Source organism: Grampus griseus, assembly GCF_964374135.1.
Source record: "Grampus griseus genome assembly, chromosome: 5".
In the NCBI taxonomy this organism is placed as follows: domain Eukaryota; kingdom Metazoa; phylum Chordata; class Mammalia; order Artiodactyla; family Delphinidae; genus Grampus; species Grampus griseus.
Genome location: NC_138998.1, coordinates 70,555,322 through 70,578,534, shown reverse-complemented (window position 1 = coordinate 70,578,534; position 23,213 = coordinate 70,555,322). Strand labels below are relative to the sequence as shown.

Sequence of the window (23,213 nt, the reverse complement as noted above, 5' to 3'; positions counted from 1 at the left end):
AGAACACCCGTCTCATAGGATGTAGTGCCTGGTGCTCACGAAGTCTGTACAGATGTGATTGATGGAGATGATGATGTCATCCTGAGGGTGGTGGGAAGAACGTGAGGCTTGGACTTGGGAGACTCAGACCGGCTCTGCCTCTTGCTGGCAGTGTGATACAGATTCTGAGCCTCAGAATGGCTCAGTCCTCGTAGCTGTAAAACGAGTGAAAATGGAACCTCCCTCCTGGGTGGTTGTGAGGACCCAGAGGAACAGGACTGGCAGACTGTCCCCACCCACACACACACACGTCAGGCTAAATCTGTTCTCTTTCCCCTTCCCAGGCACACATTCTGGCAGTTCCGTCATGAGAACCCCAAGACCCGGGTCGGGGGCCCTCCCCCTGAGGGGCTCCCCGGCTTCAACAGCGGGGTGATGCTGCTCAACCTGGAGGCCATGCGCCAGTCCCCACTGTACGGCCGCCTGCTGGAGCCAGCACAGGTGCAGCAGCTGGCCGACAAGTACCACTTCCGGGGTCACCTCGGGGACCAGGACTTCTTCACCATGATTGGCATGGAGCACCCTGAGCTCTTCCACGTGCTGGACTGTACCTGGAACCGGCAGCTTTGCACCTGGTGGAGGGACCATGGCTACAGCGACGTCTTCGATGCCTACTTCCGGTGTGAGGGCCACGTCAGGATCTACCATGGGAACTGCAACACCCCTATCCCAGAGGCCTAGGCGCCTCCTCACCCGATCTGGGGAAGGAGAGGGGCGCCTCTCGGACAGGCCTGGGGCAGTGTCTGAACTCCTAGAGAGACACGGCAAGGACGTCCTTGTGATCAGGTGCTGCAGCTCTCCCAGCACACATCGCTGTCCTGAAGCCATCCCATGACGACTGGACCCTTTGCCCCCACTGGTGCTCTGGACCCTCTGCCTCCAAGGACCAGGCGTCATGAAGGACAAACACATAGACCTCTTCCGGTGGGCTAGGAAGCGAGCATTTGAAAAGAAGGAAGAAAAACAAAACGGTGCCTCTTGCCTTCAGCCCCCAAAGAATGGAAATCCTTTTAAGAACTGGGCTTTCTTAGACCAAATATAAACTTATTTTACATCGATAGGCGAGACAGAGCAAACAGTACTGCTGTAGCTCCCAGTGAGCTCTAAATGCATGAGCCAGGGTTTTAACAACCAGCCCAGAGTTTAAGCATCCAAAGGAATGCTGGCCTTCCACACGCGCATCCTAGGAGGCCGTGTGGTTAGTCTCACGATGCTCGTGGCGCCTGGTGGAGATGTAAAGATCCCACCTCTTTGGGGAGGGCCCTCAACAGCACCTGTGGCCCACGTAAGAAAACTGGTCTCATTATTTTAACCTTCACAGCATTTACCTCCCAACTGCATCACAGAACCTCATTATCCCTTATTCATCTGATCCAGCTCCAGGTGACCAGACTCTGCTCTGAAATCAAATCTGCCATCAAAGAGACTGGCCACCCGCAAGGACAGGTGATGGAATTGTCTGGATTGGGAAGACTCATTCCAAAGAGGAGCCCAGCAGTTCCCTAGTGTAACCGTGCAGCTTGGAAGGGGTGTCGCTCTTAGACTTATAAGCATTCTAGTCTCTTTATTTGGAAGAATCATCTGTGTGACTTTATCGCACCAGGTCAGACCCTATACCTTACAAGAAATTAGGCTGTCATTACTTGATTTCTGCTTTAATGAGTTCTCCTGTAAGTGAGCTACAAATATGAAGCCTCTATTGGTCCATTTTGTATAATCCACCTGGGGTCCTCGGGAAAGAAGTGCTGTTGGATTTTCATCTTATTTTAATTCAATTTCATTTATTTTATTTTTTTCCACCGTGAGTGAGAACAGCTAATAAATAATCTTTGAGAACACAATGATTTATGTTGTTTGCTCTCTGATCACAGTTTCCAGCTACCTGAAGGATCTGAATCAAGAGTGTGATCAATGTCGTTCAGAGTCTGCCTCCCCACGTGATTAAGCTAGTAAGTGTGCTCACAGTGGGTCTCTGGGGCCTAAGGGGGACCACATCTGAGAAGGTTATATTGGGCTCAAAATGGAGAATTATTTCATTTCAGGTATTGACAGGCCGCTCTAATTCTGGGAGCAAAACCCACCACCGCATCCCTTCTCATCTGCTTACCCCAACTGTCCGCCTACATCATCCCCTGATGAAACGGAACACACGTCTCTCCTAACTCTCAGCTCTGACAGAACAGGTCTGTCCGCTTAGGGACTTGATTTCCTATTTATTGCTACCAATTATTTTTTAGTGGTTTTTGAGAGACAGCAATCTTACTTACTTACTTATTTATTGGCTGTGTTGGGTCTTTGTGGCTGCGTGCAGGCTTTCTCTGGTTGCAGCGAGTGAGGAGCTACTGTTGCAGTGCACGGGCTTCTCATTGCGGTGGCTTCTCTTGTTGTGGAGCATGGGCTCTGGGTGCACGGGCTTCAGTAGTTGTGGCTCGTGGGATCTAGAGCACAGGCTCAGTAGTTGTGGTGCACGGGCTCAGTTGCTCCGTGGCATGTGGGACCTTCCTGGACTAGGGATTGAACCTGTGTCCCCTGCACTGGCAGGCAGATTCTTAACCACTGCGCCACCAGGAAAGTCCAACTGCTACCAATTATTGAATGTCTGCTGTGTGCCTAGCATTGTATTACGTGTGATAATGACACACTATCACTGATACTTGTGAAAACCTCATTAAGGTAATTCAGATTCTAAAATTTATTGCAATAAAATAAGAGATGTGGACAGAGTCACTGTTTACCACAGCCTTTTTCATAATAGAAAAAAATTGGGAGCAACAAAATGCTGAATAGGGGAGTGGATAAATAATGTGTGTTACAGCTATATAATGGAATACTTTAGGCATTAAAAATCATATTTTTGGGTGGGAGGGGAAGATGGCGGAAGAATAAGACGCGGAGATCACCGTCCTCCCCACAGATACACCAGAAATACATCTACACGTGGAACAACTCCTACAGAACACCTACTGAATGCTGGCAGAAGACCTCAGACCTCCCAAAAGGCAAGAAAGTCCCCATGTACCTGGGTAGAGCAAAAGAGAAAAGAATAAACAGAGACAAAAGGATAGGGACAGGACCTGCACCAGTGGGAGGGAGCCGTGAAGGAGGAAAGGTTTCCACACACTAGGAAGCCCCTTTGCGGGCGGAGACTGCAGGTGGTGGAGGGGGGAAGCTTCGGAGCCTCAGAGGAGAGCACAGCGACAGGGGTGCGGAGGGCAAAGCGGAGAGATTCCGGCACAGAGGGCCGACCAGCACTCACCAGCCCGAGAGGCTTGTCTGCTCACCCGCCGGGGCAGGCGGGCCTGGGAGCTGAGGTTCGGGCTTCGATCGGAGCGCAGGGAGAGGACTGGGGTTGGTGGTGTGAACACAGCCTGCAGGGGGTTAGTGCGCCACGGCTAGCCAGGCGGAGTCCAGGGAAAAGTCTGGACCTGCCGAAGAGGCAAGAGACTTTTTCTTCCCTCTTTGTTTCCTGGTGCGCGAGGAGAGGGGATTAAGAGCGCTGCTTAAAGGAGCTCCAGCGATGGGCACGAGCCGCGGCTAAAAGTGCGGACCCCAGAGACGGGCATGAGACGCTAAGGCTACTGCTGCCGCCACCAAGAAGCCTGTGTGCGAGCACAGGTCACAATCCACACCCGTCTTCCAGGGAGCCTGTGCAGCCCACCACTGCCAGGGTCCTGGGATCCAGGGACAACTTCCCCAGGAGAATGCACGGCGCGCCTCAGGCTGGTGCAATGTCATGCTGGCCTCTGCTACCGCAGGCTCACCCCGCAATCTGTACCTCTCCCTCCCCCCAGCCTGAGTGAGCCAGAGTCCCTGAAGCAGCTGCTTCTTTAACCCCGTCCTATCTGAGTGAAGAACAGATGCCCTCAGGCGACCTACACGCAGAGGCGGGGCCAAATCCAAAACTGAGCCCTGGGAGCTGTGAGAACAAAGAAGAGAAAGGGAAATCTCTCCCAGCAGCCTCAGAAGCAGCGGATTAAAGCTCCACAATCAACTTGATGTACCCTGCATCTGTGGAATACATGAATAGACAACGAATCATCCCAAATTAAGGAGGTGGACTTTGAGAGCAAGATTTATTATTTTTTCCCCTTTTCCTCTTTTTGTGACTGTGTATGTGTATGCTTCTGTGTGACATTTTGTCTGTATAGCTTTGCTTCCACCATTTGTCCTAGGGTTCTATCCGTCCGTTTCTTTCTTTAAAAAATTTTTTTTTCTTAATAATTATTTTTTATTTTAATAACTTTATTTTCTTATCTTATTTTATCTTTTCTTTCTTTCTTTCTTTCCTTCCCTCCTTCCTCCCTTCCTCCCTCCTTTCCTTCCTTCCTTTCTTTCTACTTTTTCTCCCTTTTATTCTGAGCCATGTGGATGAAAGGCTCTTGGTGCTGCAGCCAGGAGTCAGTGCTGTTCCTCTGAGGTGGGAGAGCCAAGTTCAGGACATGGGTCCACCAGAGACCTCCAAGCTCCACATAATATCAAACGGCGAAAATCTCCCAGAGATCTCCATCTCAACACCAGCACCCAGCTTCACTCAACGACCAGCAATCTACAGTGTGGGATACCTTATGCCAAACAACCAGCAAGACAGGAATCACAACCCCACCCATTAGCAGAGAGGCTGCCTAAAATCATAATAAGGCCACAGACACCCCAAAACACACCACCAGACGTGGACCTGCCCACCAGAAAGACAAGCTCCAGCCTCATCCACCAGAACACGGGCACTAGTCCCCTCCACCAGGAAACCTACACAACCCACTGAACCAACTTTAGCCACTGGGGACAGACACCAAAAACAACGGGAACTACGAACCTGCAGCCTGCAACAAGGAGACCCCAAACACAGTAAGATAAGCAAAATGAGAAAACAGAAAAACACACAGCAGATGAAGGAGCAAGATAAAAACCCACCAGAACTAACAAATAAAGAGGAAATAGGCAGTCTGCCTGAAAAAGAATTCAGAATAATGATAGTAAAGATGATCCAAAATCTAGGAAATACAATAGAGAAAATGCAAGAAACATTTAACAAGGACCTAGAAGAATGAAGGATGAAACAAGCAACGATGAACAACACAATAAATGAAATTACAAATACTTTAGATGGGATCAATAGAGGCAGAAGAACGGATAAGTGACCTGGAAGATAATATAGTGGAAATAACTACTGCAGAGCAGAATAAAGAAAAAAGAATGAAAAGAACTGAGGACAGTCTCAGAGACCTCTGGGACAACATTAAACACACCAACATTCAAATTATAGGGGTTCCAGAAGAAGAAGAGAAAAAGAAACGGACTGAGAAAATATTTGAAGAGATTATAGTTGAAAACTTCTCTAATATGGGAAAGGAAACAGTTAATCAAGTCCTGGACGCACAGAGAGTCCCATACAGGATAAATCCAAGGAGAAATATGCCAAGACACATATTAATCAAACTGTCAAAAATTAAATACAAAGAAAACACATTACAAGCAGCAAGAGAAAAACAACAAATAACACACAAGGGAATCCCCATAAGGTTAACAGCTGATCTGTCAGCAGAAACTCTGCAAGCCAGAAGGGACTGGCAGGACATATTTAAAGTGATAAAGGAGAAAAACCTGCAACAAAGATTACTCTATCCAGCAAGGATCTCATTCAGATTTGATGGAGAAATTAAAACCTTTACAGACAAGCAAAAGCTGAGAGAGTTCAGCACCACCAAACCAGCTTTACAACAACTGCTAAAGGAACTTCTCTAGGCAAGAAACACAAGAGAAGGAAAAGACCTACAATAACGAACCCAAAACAATTAAGAAAATGGGAATAGGAACATACATATCGATAATTACCTTGAATGTAAATGGACTAAATTCTCCCACAAAAGACACAGACTGGCTGAATGGATACAAAAACAAGACCCATATATATGCTGTCTACAAGAGACCCACTTCAGACCTAGAGACACATACAGACTGAAGGTAAGGGGATGGAAAAAGATATTCCATGCAAATGGAAACCAAATAAAAGCTGGAGTAGCAATTCTCATATCAGACAAAAGAGACTTTAAAATAAAGACTATTAGAAGAGACAAAGGAGGACACTACATAATGATCAAGGGATCGATCCAAGAAGAAGATATAACAATTGTAAATATTGATGCACCCAACATAGGAGCACCTCAATATATAAGGCAAATACTAACAGCCATAAAAGGGGAAATCGACAGTAACACATTCATAGTAGGGGACTTTAACACCCCACTTTCACCAATGGACAGATCATCCAAGATGAAAATAAATAAGGAAACACAAGCTTTAAATGATACATTAAGCAAGATGGACTTAATTGATATTTATAGGACATTCCATCCAAAACAACAGAATACACATTTTTCTCAAGTGCTCATGGAACATTCTCCAGGATAGATCATATCCTGGGTCACAAATCAAGTCTTGGTAAATTTAAGAAAATTGAAATTGTATCAATATCTTTTCCGACCACAACGCTATGAGACTAGATATCAATTACAGGAAATGATCTGTCAAAAATACAAACACATGGAGGCTAAACAATACACTACTTAATAACAAAGTGATCACTGAAGGAATCAAAGAGGAAATCAAAAAATACCTAGAAACAAATGACAATGGAGACACGATGACCCAAAATCTATGGGATGCAGCAAAAGCAGTTCTAAGAGGGAAGTTTATAGCAATACAATCCTACCTTAAGAAACAGGAAACATCTCGAATAAACAACCTAACCTTGCACCTAAAGCAAGTAGAGAAAGAAGAACAAAAAAACCCCAAAGTTAGCAGAAGGAAAGAAATCATAAAAATCAGATCAGAAATAAATGAAAAAGAAATGAAGGAAACGATAGCAAAGATCAATAAAACTAAAAGCTGGTTCTTTGAGAAGATAAACAAAATGGATAAACCATTAGCCAGACTCATCAAGAAAAAAGGGGAGAAGACTCAAATCAATAGAATTAGTAATGAAAAAGGAGAAGTAACAACTGACACTGCAGAAAGACAAAAGATCATGAGAGATTACTACAAGCAACTCTATGCCAATAATACGGACAACCTGGAAGAAATGGACAAATTCTTAGAAATGCACAGCCTGCCAAGACTGAATCAGGAAGAAATAGAAAATATGAACAGACCAATCACAAGCACTGAAATTGAAACTGTGATTAAAAATCTTCCGACAAACAAAAGCCCAGGACCAGACGGCTTCACAGGCGAATTCTATCAAACATTTAGAGAAGAGCTAACACATATCCTTCTCAAACTCTTCCAAAATATAGCAGAGGGAGGAACACTCCCAAACTCATTCTACGAGGCCACCATCACCCTGATACCAAAACCAGACAAGGATGTCACAAAGGAAGAAACCTACAGGCCAATATCACTGATGAACGTAGATGCAAAAATCCTCAACAAAATACTAGCAAACAGAATCCAACACCACATTAAAAGGATCATACACCATGATCAAGTGGGGTTTATCCCAGGAATGCAAGGATTCTTCAGTATACGCAAATCAATCAACGTGATACACCATATTAACAAATTGAAGGAGAAAAACCATATGATCATCTCAATAGATGCAGAGAAAGCTTTCGACAAGATTCAACATCCATTTATGATAAAAACCCTGCAGAAAGTAGGCATAGAGGGAACTTTCCTCAACATAATAAAGGCCATATATGACAAACCCACTGCCAACATCATCCTCAATGGTGAAAAACTGAAAGCATTTCCACTAAGATCAGGAACAAGACAAGGTTGCCCACTCTCACCACTCTTATTCAACATAGTTTTGGAAGTTTTAGCCACAGCAATCAGAGAAGAAAAGGAAATAAAAGGAATCCAAATCAGAAAAGAAGTAAAGCTGTCGCTGTTTGCAGATGACATGATACTATACATAGAGAATCCTAAAGATGCTACCAGAAAACTACTAGAGCTAATCAATAAATTTGGTAAAGTAGCAGGATACAGAATTAATGCACAGAAATCTCTGGCATTTCTATACACTAATGATGAAAAATCTGAAAGTGAAATCAAGAAAACACTCCCATTTACCACTGCAACAAAAAGAATAAAATATCTAGGAATAAACCTACCTAAGGAGACAAAAGACCTGTATGCAGAAAATTATAAGACACTGATGAAAGAAATTAAAGATGATACAAATAGATGGAGAGATATACCATGTTCTTGGATTGGAAGAATCAACATTGTGAAAATGACTCTACTACCCAAAGCAATGTACAGATTCAATGTAATCCCTATCAAACTACCACTGGCATTTTTCACAGAACTAGAACAAAAAATTTCACAATTTTTATGGAAACACAAAAAACCCCGAATAGCCAAAGCAATCTTGAGAACGAAAAACGGAGCTAGAGGAATCAGGCTCCCTGACTTCAGACTATACTACAAAGCTACCGTAATCAAGACAGTATGGTACTGGCACAAAAACAGAAAGATAGATCAGTGGAACAGGATAGAAAGCCCAGAGATACACCCACGCACATATGGTCACCTTATCTTTGATAAAGGAGGCAGGAATGTACAGTGGAGAAAGGATAGCCTCTTTAATAAGTCGTGCTGGGAAAACTGGACAGGTACATGTAAAAGTATGAGATTAGATCACTCCCTAACACCATATACAAAAATAAGCTCAAAATGGATTAAAGACCTAAATGTAAGGCCAGAAACTATCAAATTCTTAGAGGAAAACACAGGCAGAACACTCTATGACGCAGATCACAGCAAGGTTCTTTTTGACCCACCTCCTAGAGAAATGGAAATAAAAACAAAAATAAACAAATGGGATCTAATGAAAGTTCAAAGCTTTTGCACAGCAAAGGAAACCATAAACAAGACCAAAGACAACCCTCAGAATGGGAGAAAATATTTGCAAATGAATCAACTGACAAAGGATTAATCTCCAAAATTTTAAGGAGCTCATGCAGCTCAATAACAAAAATACAAACAACCCAATCCAAAAATGGGCAGAAGACCTCAATAGACATTTCTCCAAAGAAGATATACAGACTGCCAACAAACACATGAAAGAATGCTCAACATCATTAACCATTAGAGAAATGCAAATCAAAACTACAATGAGATATCATCTCACACTGGTCAGAATGGCCATCATCAAAAAATCTAGAAACAATAAATTGGAGAGGGTGTGGAGAAAAGGGAACACTCTTGCACTGCTGCTGGGAATATGAATTGGTACAGCCACTATGGAGAACGGTATGGAGGTTCCTTAAAAAACTACAAATAGAACTACCATATGACCCAGCAATCCCACTACTGGGCATATACCCTGAAAAACCATAATTCAAAAAGAGTCATGTACCAAAATGTTCATTGCAGCTCTATTCACAATAGCCCAGAGATGGAAACGACCTGTGTCCATCATCGGATGAATGCATAAAGAAGATGTGGCACGTATATACAATGGAATATTACTCAGCCGTAAAAGGAAACGAAATTGAGCTATTTGTAATGAGGTGGATGGACCTAGAGTCTGTCATACAGAGTGAAGTAAGTCAGAAAGAGAAAGACAAATACCGTATGCTAACACATATATATGGAATTTAAGAAAGCAAAAAATGTCATGAAGCACCTAGGGGTAAGACAGGAATAAAGACACAGACCTACTAGAGAATGGACTTGAGAACATGGGGAGGGGGAAGGGTATGCTGTGACAAAGTGAGAGAGTGGCATGGACATATATACACTACCAAACGTAAGGTACATAGCTAGTGGGAAGCAGCCGCATAGCACAGGGAGATCAGCTCAGTGCTTTGTGACCTAGAGGGGTGCGATAGGGATGGTGGGAGGGAGGGAGCCGCAAGAGGGAAGAGATATGGGAATATATGTATATGTATAACTGATTCACTTTGTTATAAAGCAGAAACTAACACACCATTGTAAAGCAATTATACTCCAATAAAGATGTAAAAGAAAAATCATATTTTTGACAAATGCCTTGGAAAATGCTTATGCTATTCAGTAACGAATGCAAAATATAAGATTATATGCATAGTATGATCCTAATTTTATTTTTTAAATTATGTATATGTGTATGTAAATATATAAAGAGACAGAAAGCTTGCCTGTTCCGCTGTATTTCATTAGTTTAACTCCTAAAAATAATCACGTGTTTCAAACACCACATTAAAAAAACCAATTATTTTAATGGGGAAAAAAGTGAGTGAAACACTGGAGCATTTTAGACTCACAATAGCAAAGGTATTTTTCCTGCAATAATTTCAGTAGTTACAGTATTTCTTTAGCTATGAATGAATTTTGTCATTACAAGGAAAAAGCAATAAACTGATTGATCAAAATGGGCAAAAGCCAAACAGTAGGTGACCTTTGAGGTCACCTACTCAGGAGTTTCCCCCTTCTCTGTCACAAGTAACCTTGACCGTACAACTCCATGGTGAACAGCAAAATAACTCAACAGGAAACCCAGCCAGACTAACAAAGCCATCATGTGCTCCTGTGCTTTTCCACAAGCAACTTTTTGACAAATCCTGGAAGGCTGGTTCCTGATTGGGATCCTGTTATAATCAATGCAACACAAACATAATTAATTGTGCTGTGTGAGTGGAACATATGCCTGCAGTATGAATTGAACAGAAATCCAAAAAGAGAACCTTTCTGGGTAGTAGGATTAAGTGCTTTTTAATTTTCATCTGTATTTACTTCTATATTTTCCATAGTGAAAACTACTTTTAAAGATAAACAATAAAGGCTATAAAATTCTAGCCAACCCGCTTTCCCTCCAATTACAGGTAAGCATCATCCCAGCCACTTTACAGCTCACAGTTGGCCATGGTTACCATCATCGATAAGAAAACATAATCTTGGTTAAATAGGCTCTGGGTTTTCAACTTTCCCTATGGATGCCCTAGTTCTCCAAATAAAAAGGACCTAATAATAGCATCTCTAGACTGCTTTCATTTCTGATACCGTCATCTTTTGTGTGTACGCAAATGACAATGGCCTTTGGAAGGCTTGCGGCCTCGCTGAAGAGATTTATTCTTGTATATGTGTCAAAACCAAACTACAGCATCCCCCTTTCCATAACATCTCATCAAGCTAAGGAGTGACGTGCTGGTTAAGTGGGCCCAACGTAGGATACCCCGGGGGCTCATGGGCTAAGGGGGCAAGTGCAGCCGTGACTTGGCACGTTTTAACCAAAGGCCAAACCTCTACTTATCCTAAGACCTGATCTCAGCATGGAGCCCCGAGGTTGGGCTGAACATGGAGTTTGGCAGGGCGAGCAGAGATTTCTGAGTAAGCAAGGTGGTACCATAGAGAGAACCTCTCACCTGAGACAGGCCTGGCTTTGAGTCCACATTCTGCCCTCACTACCTGGGCAATCTTGGACAAGCAAGATCACCTCTTTCCTCATTTCTAGACACAAGTAACGAGAACTCCTTCAAAGCAGTGTTGTTGGAAGCAAAGAGTTGTGTAAGGGCTTGGTAGGCTGAGAAATAATACACAGATGCAAGGGAATTCTTAGAGTTACTACTGAAAACACTGTTTTAAAATAATAAATGAGCCATTTGGGGCATATTAAATTTCATCCCTAAACTCACTGGATGACCAGACACTCGCCTGTAGGCTCTCTGAGTTTCTGTTAGCCACGCCACTCTGCAGAGGCCTGGGTGTGCCCAGGAGGTTGGGGGTCCTTGGGTAAACCCTCTCCCCTCTCTAGGGTCAGTTTCTTCATTTGTGAAAACAAGGGGATAAGTGGACTGGCCTAGATCTCCAAGCAGCCCCCCGCCCTGGCTCTGTTGGAAGTAACATGTTTTTCTGCATGCATTGGGGTGCACATGGCAGGGAGTTGAAATCAAATGCAGAACCTTCAGACTTTCACTCACCAGTCACCAACTTGGAATTTATGACCATTCAAATGGAAACTCACTCAAAGTATACTGTTAGCACACTCCCTTCCCCTCAAACAGGATAGGCAAAGTGAGGAATACAGACAAACTGGGGGGCCGGGAGTGGTATTTAAAATCGAGAGAGAACCAAAAATCTTGTCTGAGCTTCCAGCTCATGTGACCAGCCCGAGTGCCTCCCAGGCAGAGCTGCTTGATAGATAGACCCACACCACCATGGGTCTCACCCTGGGGAGGCCTGAGCCTTGAGTCCCCCAGCCAGTAGAGATGCCCTGCAGGACACATTGAGCGGACTGGCCAGTCACTCCCTAAGGTGCTTAAGATCAAAAACACTTCCGGCGTGAAGGCTTCTTTAACTGGGGCTGGCTCAGCTCCCAGGGTGTCTCCAGGTGTACCCGCATTCTGAGGGAGACCTGTCTGCTCCATGCAGACCCTGCAGCCTCGCGAGCACCCCACATTCTCAGCGCCTTCGAGGCCAGCTGCTATCTCCAGCCCCCCTTCCCTGATGGGAGGACTGGGGCAAATCCTCTGAACCCCGCTCCCTGTACACAGGCCTGAGCAGGACCATGCAACACAGAGCAGAGCCTGGGGTGTTTCTGGCCCTGGTGTGGAGTCCCTCTGGGTGCCAAAACTGAGTCAAGAAGAAAGATAACATGAACAGACTGATCACTAGAAGTGAAATCGAATCTGTAATTAAAAAAAAAAAAAAAAAAAGACGAACTCCCTGCAAACAGAAGTCCAGGACCCGATGGCTTCACTGGAGAATTATACCAAACATACAGAACTTATACTGATCCTTCTCAAACTCCTCCAAAAGACTGAGGAGGAGGGAACATCCCAAAGTTATTCTACGAAGCTACTATCGCCCTGATACAAAATCAGACAGAGACACTACAAAAGAACACAAAATTATAGGCCAATATCTTTGATGAATATAGATGCAAAAATCCTCAACAAAATTTGAGCAAACTGAAGCCAACAACACATAGAAAGGATCATACACCATGATCTAGTCGGATTCATTCCAGGGTTGCAAGGATGGTTCAGTATGTTCAAATCAATCCATATGATAGACCACATCAACAAAAGGAAAGACAAGAACCACATCCAAGCTGCCCCAGGTAGAACCCAGTGTTCCCCCATTATGTCATCCTGCCCTCTCTCAGGAAGGCCTCCTCTGTCACATCCCAGGCAGCCAGGAAGCTGTAACGCTCTAACCCTCATCCAACCTGGGCCTGGCACTTCCCAAAGCACAGAATGCTTTTACCCGAAGCACGAAGCTGGGCTAAGAGCTCCTGCTAGATGTGTGGAGAGCTTCTGTGCTTGAAGGCGCGCTGTCAGAGATGTAAGTAATCCTCTTTTGTTAGCAACAATCTGAGCCCTAAAGTGGCAGAGATGTCGATAATCTTCCAAGGCTAAGTGAACACATGCTTTGAAAAATGTAAGTCCTAGGGCTTCCCTGGTGGCGCAGTGGTTGAGAGTCCGCCTGCCGATGCAGGGGACACGGGTTCGTGCCCTGGTCCAGGAAGATCCCACATGCCACGGAGCGGCTGAGCCCGTGAGCCATGGCCGCTGAGCCTGCGCGTCCAGAGCCTGTGCTCCGCAACGGGAGAGGCCACAGCAGTGAGAGTCCCGTGTACCGCAAAAAAAAAAAAAAAAAAAAAGAGGTAAGTCCCTGTTTACAGTCACAGGCAGCTTCAGTGTAAACTTGGGTCCATCTCATCCTGTCCCACCTTTCAGGGAAACTAACCTTATCTCTAATCCAGGAAGCCATGACAACCCTCCTCCCCTGCAGCATCTCCCTGGGAGCCCTGTGGCCTCTCCTCTCCCGCCCGCCTTCCCTGGCCCAGCCTCCTTCCCCAGGGGTCCCCAGGATCCCCTACTACCACCCCACATGCTTTGAAACCTCCCAGCTGGGGCTCCCACCATCTCAGCCTGTGTCCAAACCACTGTGTGCTATGATCTCACACCACTCCCCACCTCTCTTTACAGGGCTTATGCTGCCCCCCCAGGAAGCAGGCTCTGAGGTGACTTATGTGCAGGAGGCTTCCTGGGGAGGGTTCTGTGGGAGAGGAGGGGAGCAGGACTGGGCAGGGAGAAGCTGAGCTGTGAAGCAGTCATGACGAAGGCCTCAACCAGTCTCATACAGAACTCCGGAGCTGGGGCAGCCTTGCAGAGGAGCCCTGGATGGAACCTGGCAGCAGGGCCTTCAACCCTCTCCTGTCCAGTCGTGACACAGGCTGCTCCAGGGGGATTCTGGGCAACACACCAGTGTCCACTCTGGAAGCTCTGGCCCTGCAGCCCAGCTGCCCACAGCCCTCCTCCTGCATCTTCCTCCTTGGCTTTCCTCTGAACTACTCTTTGCTCTTTCTCTCAAAGTCCTTCAGCTGTGGGCATTTCCTGCTTCAGCTCTGCCCTCTTCTGGGTTTCCTGGCCCCTTCTTTGAGCAGGAGTCCAGGCCCAGGCTCCCTGGTGACACTGTCCTGCTCTTACAGCCAGCATACCCCAAGGTGCCAGGCCAGTCCTACTGGCAACACAAGGGAAGGTCATCTGATGTTTGTAGGGAGCAAGGCCTTATCTGCTGTCCCTTCCCTCCAGACTTGGATCCTACCTGCCTCTGCACTCTCCAAGATCTGTGTGTGGCCCAGGGCGCACAGACAGGCTGTAGGGATTCCAGTTGGCAGGAAGAGCAACACCTTGGCCAACTTGACAGGTGGGGTGCTCTCCAAAGGTCAGGAACCCCACCAAACACAAGGGAGCATCTGCCGTTGCCAGGGCTGATGTTAAAGTTGTGAGCCTCTACTGGGGTTACCTCCCGTGTACTGTAGGGAGAAGGACAGAGGAATAATTCTGTGCAGAGAGCACAGGCTTTGGAGGAGGGGAACCCAAGCTGATACCCCACCTGTGACACTGTTCATCTGTGTGTGTCATAGATATTTACCAAGCCCCCGCTGTGGGTTAAATTCTGGGGTCACAGTGGTGAAGAGTGTGAGCCAATCCCTACTCCAGCAGAAGTTCTCACAGAGTAAGGTAGTCTCACTACCATGGGTGCTCTGAGAAGGGGCTATGGGCGATATAGAGGGGTACCCTAGGACCTGGACTAGGGGTGAGGGATGTGTCCTGGAGTATGTGACAAGAACCCCAACCCCTGGTGAGAGAGAGCATGGCTGTGTGGCCTTGAGGCACATACTTGACTCTCTGCATCTCCCAGTTATACCTACCTGCTGGCCATTGTGAGGACTAAGTGAAATAACATAAGTATCATAGTCTCTGGTCCCAACTCATGGACCAGAGTTCCAACACATGGTGGCTATTACTATGATAGATAAAGGGAGCTACCATTTTCTGGGAATGAGGTAATTCCCTGAGCTCTGTGGATAAGTATGAGCTAAGGACTTTGTTCTGTCCAGTGTCTGGGTGGGACTTGGGCTGCTAGGGTTCTCAGTCTTGCCCTGCTACAGCCACCGACTTGCCGTGTGACCCCGAGCACCTTACATCCCATCTCTAACCTTACCTGCATCCTTTGTAACAGAAAGGAGTTGGATCAGAGTCTGTACTTCAAGGCCTAGCTGGAAATAAACATTTAAAATCCACGTTGGGGAGGAGGGATCAAGATGGTAGAGTAGGATGAAGTGGAGCTCACTTCCCCCCACAAACACATCCAAGAAAATGTACATGTGGAACAATTCTCAGAGAAAACAAACTGGAAACTGGCAGAAGAACTCTTATACAAACAAAGCTGTAAGAAAGATCTCCACATAACCAGGTAGGACCAAAAAAAAAAAAAAAAGACAGGGTGGAGCCAGCACCCCTGGGAGGGATCTATGAAAGATAGAAGGTCCAGGGCTTCCCTGGTGGCACAGTGGTTGAGAATCTGCCTGCCAATGCAGGGGGCATGGGTTTGAGCCCTGGTCTGGGAAGATCCCACATGCCGCGGAGCAACTGGGCCCATGAGCCACAACTACTGAGCCTGCGCGTCTGGAGCCTGTGCTCCGCAACAAGAGAGGCCGCGACAGTGAAAGGCCCGCGCACCACGGTGAAGAGTGGCCCCCGCTCACCGCAACTAGAGAAAGCCCTCACACAGAAATGAAGACCCAACACAACCAAAAAAGAAAAAACTAAAATAAATAAATAAAAAAGATAGAAGGTCCACAGGGGTAGGCCCTTGCCCTGGGGAGCCCCTTCATCTGCTGGGAGGTCCACTGGGACAGATCGAGGGGCTGGAGGGGCCTGGACTCTGCCTTCGACGAGTGTGGTCCAGTCTGAACCTCAGAGCCCACTCTCAGCATGTGCACAGCAGGGCAGGTCCTCTGGGCAGACTTCGTTGGCGTGCACAGTGAAGGCGGGTCAGGCCACATCTGACTTTGTTGGAGCGAACACCAGGTGGTGCCACAGAAACTCACGTCTCGGATGGACAGCCCTTGGGGAGGAGTACACAGTGGTTCAGTGCGCTCCAGCTCTGCCCACCCCACACCTCAGCTTGGAGCCAGATCTGGGGCTCACAAGTCCTGAGAGAAGCCTGCCAAAGAGGCAACCCAGGTCCCAGGCAGTAGCACAACCACTTCAATTCCTGTAGCCACAGTTCCTGGCCCCCAGTGCTGACCCACACACACCACAGCCTAGCACTAGGTTTGGGACAAACACAACAGAGAAACTGACATGACCTTGGGCTGCTTCTGGGCAGAAACACATGCGCCACCTGTGCAAGCATCTAGGTTCTCCGTGACCACACAAGCCTCACTTGCTTCAGTGATCACCTCCTTTGGGACAGAGCATGCACTCAAGGGCAATGGAGTCTTATGAAACCTGACCCTCAAGGCTTCTACTCCAACAACTGGGGAGCAGACCTCACTCCTGACAGTGCTATGACAGCCCCAAAGCACAGAGGAGGCTCTGCCCAACATCCAGTACAGGCTCTGGTCACCACAACACTAATCACACTCTCCCCTTATTAAGGGGATAATGGCCAACACACTCTGAGGAAAGATCTAGATGGCATCCATACCGAAAACAGCCCTTGCACCAAAAATATTGGACTCACACCATCTACACAGGGATGCTGTCACATAAACAGCCCTTCAAGACCACAGTAGATAACAGTTTCTCCTAAATTCATAGAGATAGAGAAAGCTAAGTAAAATGGAAAAGTACAGGAACTACTCCCAATTAAAAGAGCAAGAGAAATCCTTTGAAAGAACAAGGAAACAGACGGCACCGGTCTACTAGACCCCAAGTTCAAAAAGGAGGCAGTAAAAATACTGACGGAATTAAGAAAGATTACTGATACAAATGCAGATCACTGCAATAAGAAACTAGAAACTATAAAGAAGAACCAACTGCCAAGTTAACTCAACTGCCAAGATAAAAATGCTGCCACCAAAAGACACAGATTGGCTGAATGGATACAAAAACAAGACCCATATATATGCTGTCTACAAGAGACCCACTTCAGACCTAGAGACACATACAGACTGAAAGTAAGGGGATGGAAAAAGGTATTTCATGCAAATGGAAACCAAAAAAAAGCTGGAGTAGCAATTCTCATATCAGACAAAAGAGACTTTAAAATAAAGACTATTAGAAGAGACAAAGAAGGACACTACATAATGATCAAGGGATCAATCCAAGAAGAAGATATAACAATTGTAAATATTGATGCACCCAACATAGGAGCACCTCAATACATAAGGCAAATACTAACAGCCATAAAAGGGGAAATCGACAGTAACACATTCATAGTAGGGGACTTTAACACCCCACTTTCACCAATGGACAGATCATCCGAAATGAAAATAAGGAAACACAGCTTTAAATAATACATTAAGCAAGATGGACTTAATTGATATTTATAGGACATTCCATCCAAAAACAACAGAATACACATTTTTCTCAAGTGCTCATGGAACATTCTCCAGGATAGATCATATCTTGGGTCACAAATCAAGCCTTGGTAAATTTAAGAAAATTGAAATTGTATTAAGTATCTTTTCTGACCACAATGCTATGAGACTAGATATCAATTACAGGAAAAGATCTGTCAAAAATACAAACACATGGAGGCTAAACAATACACTACTTAATAACGAAGTGATCACTGAAGAAATCAAAGAGGAAATCAAAAAATACCTAGAAACAAATGACAATGGAGACACGACGACCCAAAATCTATGGGATGCAGCAAAAGCAGTTCTAAGAGGGAAGTTTACAGCAATACAATCCTACCTTAAGAAACAGGAAACATCTCGAATAAACAACCTAACCTTGCACCTAAAGCAATTACAGAAAGAAGAACAAAAAACCCCAAAGTTAGCAGAAGGAAAGAAATCATAAAAATCAGATCAGAAATAAATGAAAAAGAAATGAAGGAAACGATAGCAAAGATCAATAAAACTAAAAGCTGGTTCTTTGAGAAGATAAACAAAATGGATAAACCATTAGCCAGACTCATCAAGAAAAAAGGGGAGAAGACTCAAATCAATAGAATTAGAAATGAAAAAGGAGAAGTAACAACTGACACTGCAGAAAGACAAAAGATCATGAGAGATTACTACAAGCAACTCTATGCCAATAATATGGACAACCTGGAAGAAATGGACAAATTCTTAGAAATGCACAACCTGCTGAGACTGAACCAGGAAGAAATAGAAAATATGAACAGACCAATCACAAGCACTGAAATTGAAACTGTGATTAAAAATCTTCTGACAAACAAAAGCCCAGGCCCAGACGGCTTCACAGGCGAATTCTATCAAGCATTTAGAGAAGAGCTAACACCTATCCTTCTCAAACTCTTCCAAAATATAGCAGAGGGAGGAACACTCCCAAACTCATTCTACGAGGCCACCATCACCCTGATACCAAAACCAGACAAGGATGTCACAAAGAAAGAAAACTACAGGCCAATATCACTGATGAACATGGATGCAAAAATCCTCAACAAAATACTAGCAAACAGAATCCAACAGCACATTAAAAGGATCATATACCATGATCAAGTGAGGTTTATCCCAGGAATGCAAGGATTCTTCAATATACACAAATCAATCAACGTGATACACCATATTAAAAAATTGAAGGAGAAAACTTTCCTCAACATAATAAAGGCCATTATGCACAACCCACAGCCAACATCATCCTCAATGGTGAAAAACTGAAAGCATTTCCACTAAGATCAGGAACGAGACAAGGTTGCCCACTCTCACCACTTTTATTCAACATAGTTTTGGAAGTTTTAGCCACAGCAATCAGAGAAGAAAAGGAAATAAAAGGAATCCAAATTGGAAAAGAGGAAGTAAGGCTGTCACTGTTTGCAGATGACTTGATACTATACATAGAGAATCCTAAAGATGCTACCAGAAAACTACTAGAGCTAATCAATGAATTTGGTCAAGTAGCAGGATACAAAATTAATGCACAGAAATCTCTGGCATTTCTATACACTAATGATGAAAAATCTGAAAGTGAAATCAAGAAAACACTCCCATTTACCATTGCAACAAAAAGAATAAAATATCTAGGAATAAACCTAACTAAGGAGACAAAAGAGCTGTATGCAGAAGATTATAAGACACTGATGAAAGAAATTAAAGATGATACAAATAGATCGAGAGATACACCATGTTCTTGGATTGGAAGAATCAACATTGTGAAAATGACTCTACTACCCAAAGCAATCTACAGATTCAATGCAATCCCTATCAAACTACCACCGGCATTTTTCACAGAAGTAGAACAAAAAATTTTGCAATTTGTATGGAAACACAAAAGACCCCGAATAGCCAAAGCAATCTTGAGAACGAAAAACGGAGCTAGAGGAATCAGGCTCCCTGACTTCAGACTATACTACAAAGCTACCGTAATCAAGACAGTATGGTACTGGCACAAAAACAGAAAGATAGATCAGTGGAACAGGATAGAAAGTCCAGAGATACACCCACGCACATATGGTCACCTTATCTTTGATAAAGGAGGCAGGAATGTACAGTGGAGAAAGGACAGCCTCTTCTATAAGTGGTGCTGGGAAAACTGGACAGGTACATGTAAAAGTATGAAATTAGATCACTCCCTAACACCATACACAAAAATAAGCTCAAAATGTATTAAAGACCTAAATGTAAGGCCAGAAACTATCAAACTCTTAGAGGAAAACATAGGCAGGACACTCTATGACATAAATCACAGCAAGATCCTTTTTGACCCACCTCCTAGAGAAATGGAAATAAAAACAAAAATAAACAAATGGGACCTAATGAAACTTCAAAGCTTTTGCACAGCAAAGGAAACCATAAACAAGACCAAAAGACAACCCTCAGAATGGGAGAAAATATTTACAAATGAAGCAACTGACAAAGGATTAATCTCCAAAGTTTATAAGCAGCTCATGCAGCCTAATAACAAAAAAAACAAACAACCCAATCCAAAAATGGGCAGAAGATCTCAATAGACATTTCTCCAAAGAAGATATACAGACTGCCAACAAACACATGAAAGAATGCTCAACATTACTAGTCATTAGAGAAATGCAAATCAAAACTACAGTGAGCTATCATCTCACACCAGTCAGAATGGTAATCATCAAAAAATCTAGAAACAATAAATGCTGGAGAGGGTGTGGAAAAAAGGGAACCCTCTTGCACTGTTGGTGGGAATGTAAATTGATACAGCCACTGTGGAGAACAGTATGGAGGTTCCTTAAAAAACTACAAATAGAACTACCATATGACCCAGCAATCCCACTACTGGGCATATACCCTGAGAAAACCATAATTCAAAAAGAGTCATGTACCAAAATGTTCATTGCAGCTCTATTTACAATAGCCTGGAGATGGAAACAACCTAAGTGTCCATCATCGGATGAATGGATAAAGAAGATGTGGCACATATATACAATGGAATATTACTCAGCCATAAAAGGAAACGAAATTGAGCTTTTTGTAATGAGGTGGATAGACCTAGAGTCTTTCATACAGAGTGAAGTAAGTCAGAAAGAGAAAGACAAATACTATATGCTAACACATATATATGGAATTTAAGAAAAAAAAACTGTCATGAAGAACCTAGGGGTAAGATAGGAATAAAGACTGTGTCCTACTAGACCTACTAGAGAATGGACTTGAGGATATGGGAAGGGGGAAGGGTAAAGTGTGCCAAAGCGAGAGAAAGGCATGGACATATATACACTACCAGACGTAAGGTAGATAGCTAGTGGGAAGCAGCCACATAGCACAGGGAGATCATCTGGGTGCTTTGTGACCACCTGGAGGAGTGGGATAGGGAGGGTGGGAGTGAAGGAGACACAAGAGGGAAGAGATATGGGAACATATGTATATGTATAACTGATTCACTTTGTTGTAAAGCAGAAACTAACACACCATTGTAAAGCAATTATACTCCAATAAAGATGTTAAAAAAAAAAACCAATCTAGAAGCAATGAATAGCACACTAAATAATGCAGAAGAACAAATAAGTGATCTGGAAGATAGAATACTGGAAATCACCCAATCAGAAAAGCAGACAGAAAGACAAATGGGAAAAAAAAAAACAAAAGCAACATATGAGATCTATGGGATAATATAAGCAGTGCCAACCTACATATAATAGGGGTTCCAGAAGGGGAAAAATGAGAAAGGGGGATCAAAAATGTATTTGAAGAAATTATGGCTGAAAATCTCCCAAAGCTATAGAAGGAAAGAGATATTAAGGAAGCACAGAGGGTCCCAAACAAGATGAAACCAAACAGACCCACACCAGGACACTATTAAAGAGGGGATTCTAAAGGCAGCAAGAGAAAACCAAAGAATCAGTTACAAGGGAACCTCCAAAAAACTATCAGATGACTTCTCTACAGAAACTTTGTAGGCCAGAAGGGAGTGGCACTGTATATCCAAAATCTTGAAAGGCAAAAAGGCAACCTGCGATACTCTACCCAGCAAGATTATCATTTAGAATAGTCATAGATGGGCTTCCCTGGTGGCGCAGTGGTTGACAGTCCACCTGCCGATGCAGGGGACACGGATTCGTGCTCTGGTCCGGGAAGATCCCACATGCTGCAGAGCGGCTAGACCCGTGAGCCATGGCCGCTGAGCCTGCGCGTCCGGAGCCTCTGCTCCGCAACAGGAGAGGCCACAACAGTGAGAGGCCCACGTACCGCAAAAAAAAAAAAAAAAAAAAGGAAAAAAAGAATTTCTCAGACAAGCAAAAACTAAAAGAATACAGCAATACTAAACCTACCCTAGAAGAAATATTGAAAGATCTTTTCTAAATAGAAAACAAAGAAGAATCTATAGGAAAGGGAAAATCACAATAGGAAAGGCAAATAAATAAAAGGATTGAAGATCACTTAAATAAGCCAGTACATATGTTAAAAAAAACGATCAAAAAACTGTAAAAGCTATAACTACTACATTAGTAGCAAAAGGATAAATGTGAAGATGTAAAATAGGACATCAAAAGCACAGAATGTGGGTGGGGCAGGGGAGTAACAAAATGTAGACCTCTTACAATGTGTTTGAGCCTATATGACTACCAGTCTAAAGTAGGTAGATTTAGTTATGGGTTAACATACTTGAAAACCTAATCATCGGGACCTAATTAAACTTAAAAGTTTTTGCACAGCAAAGGAAACCATAAACACGACAAAAAGACCACCTATGGGAGAAAATATTTGCAAATGATGCAGCCAACCAGGGATTAATCTCCAAAATATACAAACAGCTCATGCAGCTCAATATCAAAAAGACAAACAACCCACTCAAACAATGGGCAGAAGATCTAGATAGACATTTCTCCAAAGAAGACAAACAGATGGCCAAAAGGCCCTTGAAAAGAAATGCTCAATATCACTAACTATTAGAGAAATAAATGCAAATCAAAACTACAATGAGGTATCACCTCACACCAGTCAGAATGGCCATCAATCAAAAAGTCTACAAATAATAAATACTGGAGAGGGTGTAGAGAAAAAGGAACCCTCCTACACTGTTGGTGGGTATGTAAATTGATACAGTCACTATGGAGAACAGTATGGAGGGTCCTTAGAAAACTAAAAATAGAATTACCATATGATCCAGCAGTCTCACTACTGGGCATATATCTGGAGAACACCATAATTCGAAAAGATACATGCACCCTAGTGTTCATAGCAGCACTATTTACAATAGCCAAGACATGGAAGCAACTCAGATGTCCATCAGCAGATGAATGGATAAAGATGTAAAGATGTGATATATATATATACAATGGAATATTAC

General features: G+C 43.9%; 1 protein-coding gene across 2 annotated transcripts in view; it reads left to right on the top strand.

The window, feature by feature from the left end:
• Window positions 1–1,849, top strand: part of XXYLT1 (xyloside xylosyltransferase 1) — a 189,280-nt gene extending 187,431 nt beyond the window's left edge. For both annotated transcript variants that reach the window (XM_082654381.1, XM_082654380.1), the window contains exon 4: window positions 324–1,849. In XM_082654381.1, the coding sequence (XP_082510507.1) occupies window positions 324–720 (397 nt within the window). In that variant the 3' untranslated portion in view covers window positions 721–1,849. The remainder of the gene's footprint in view (window positions 1–323) is intronic.
• Window positions 1,850–23,213: the final 21,364 nt, after the last annotated feature.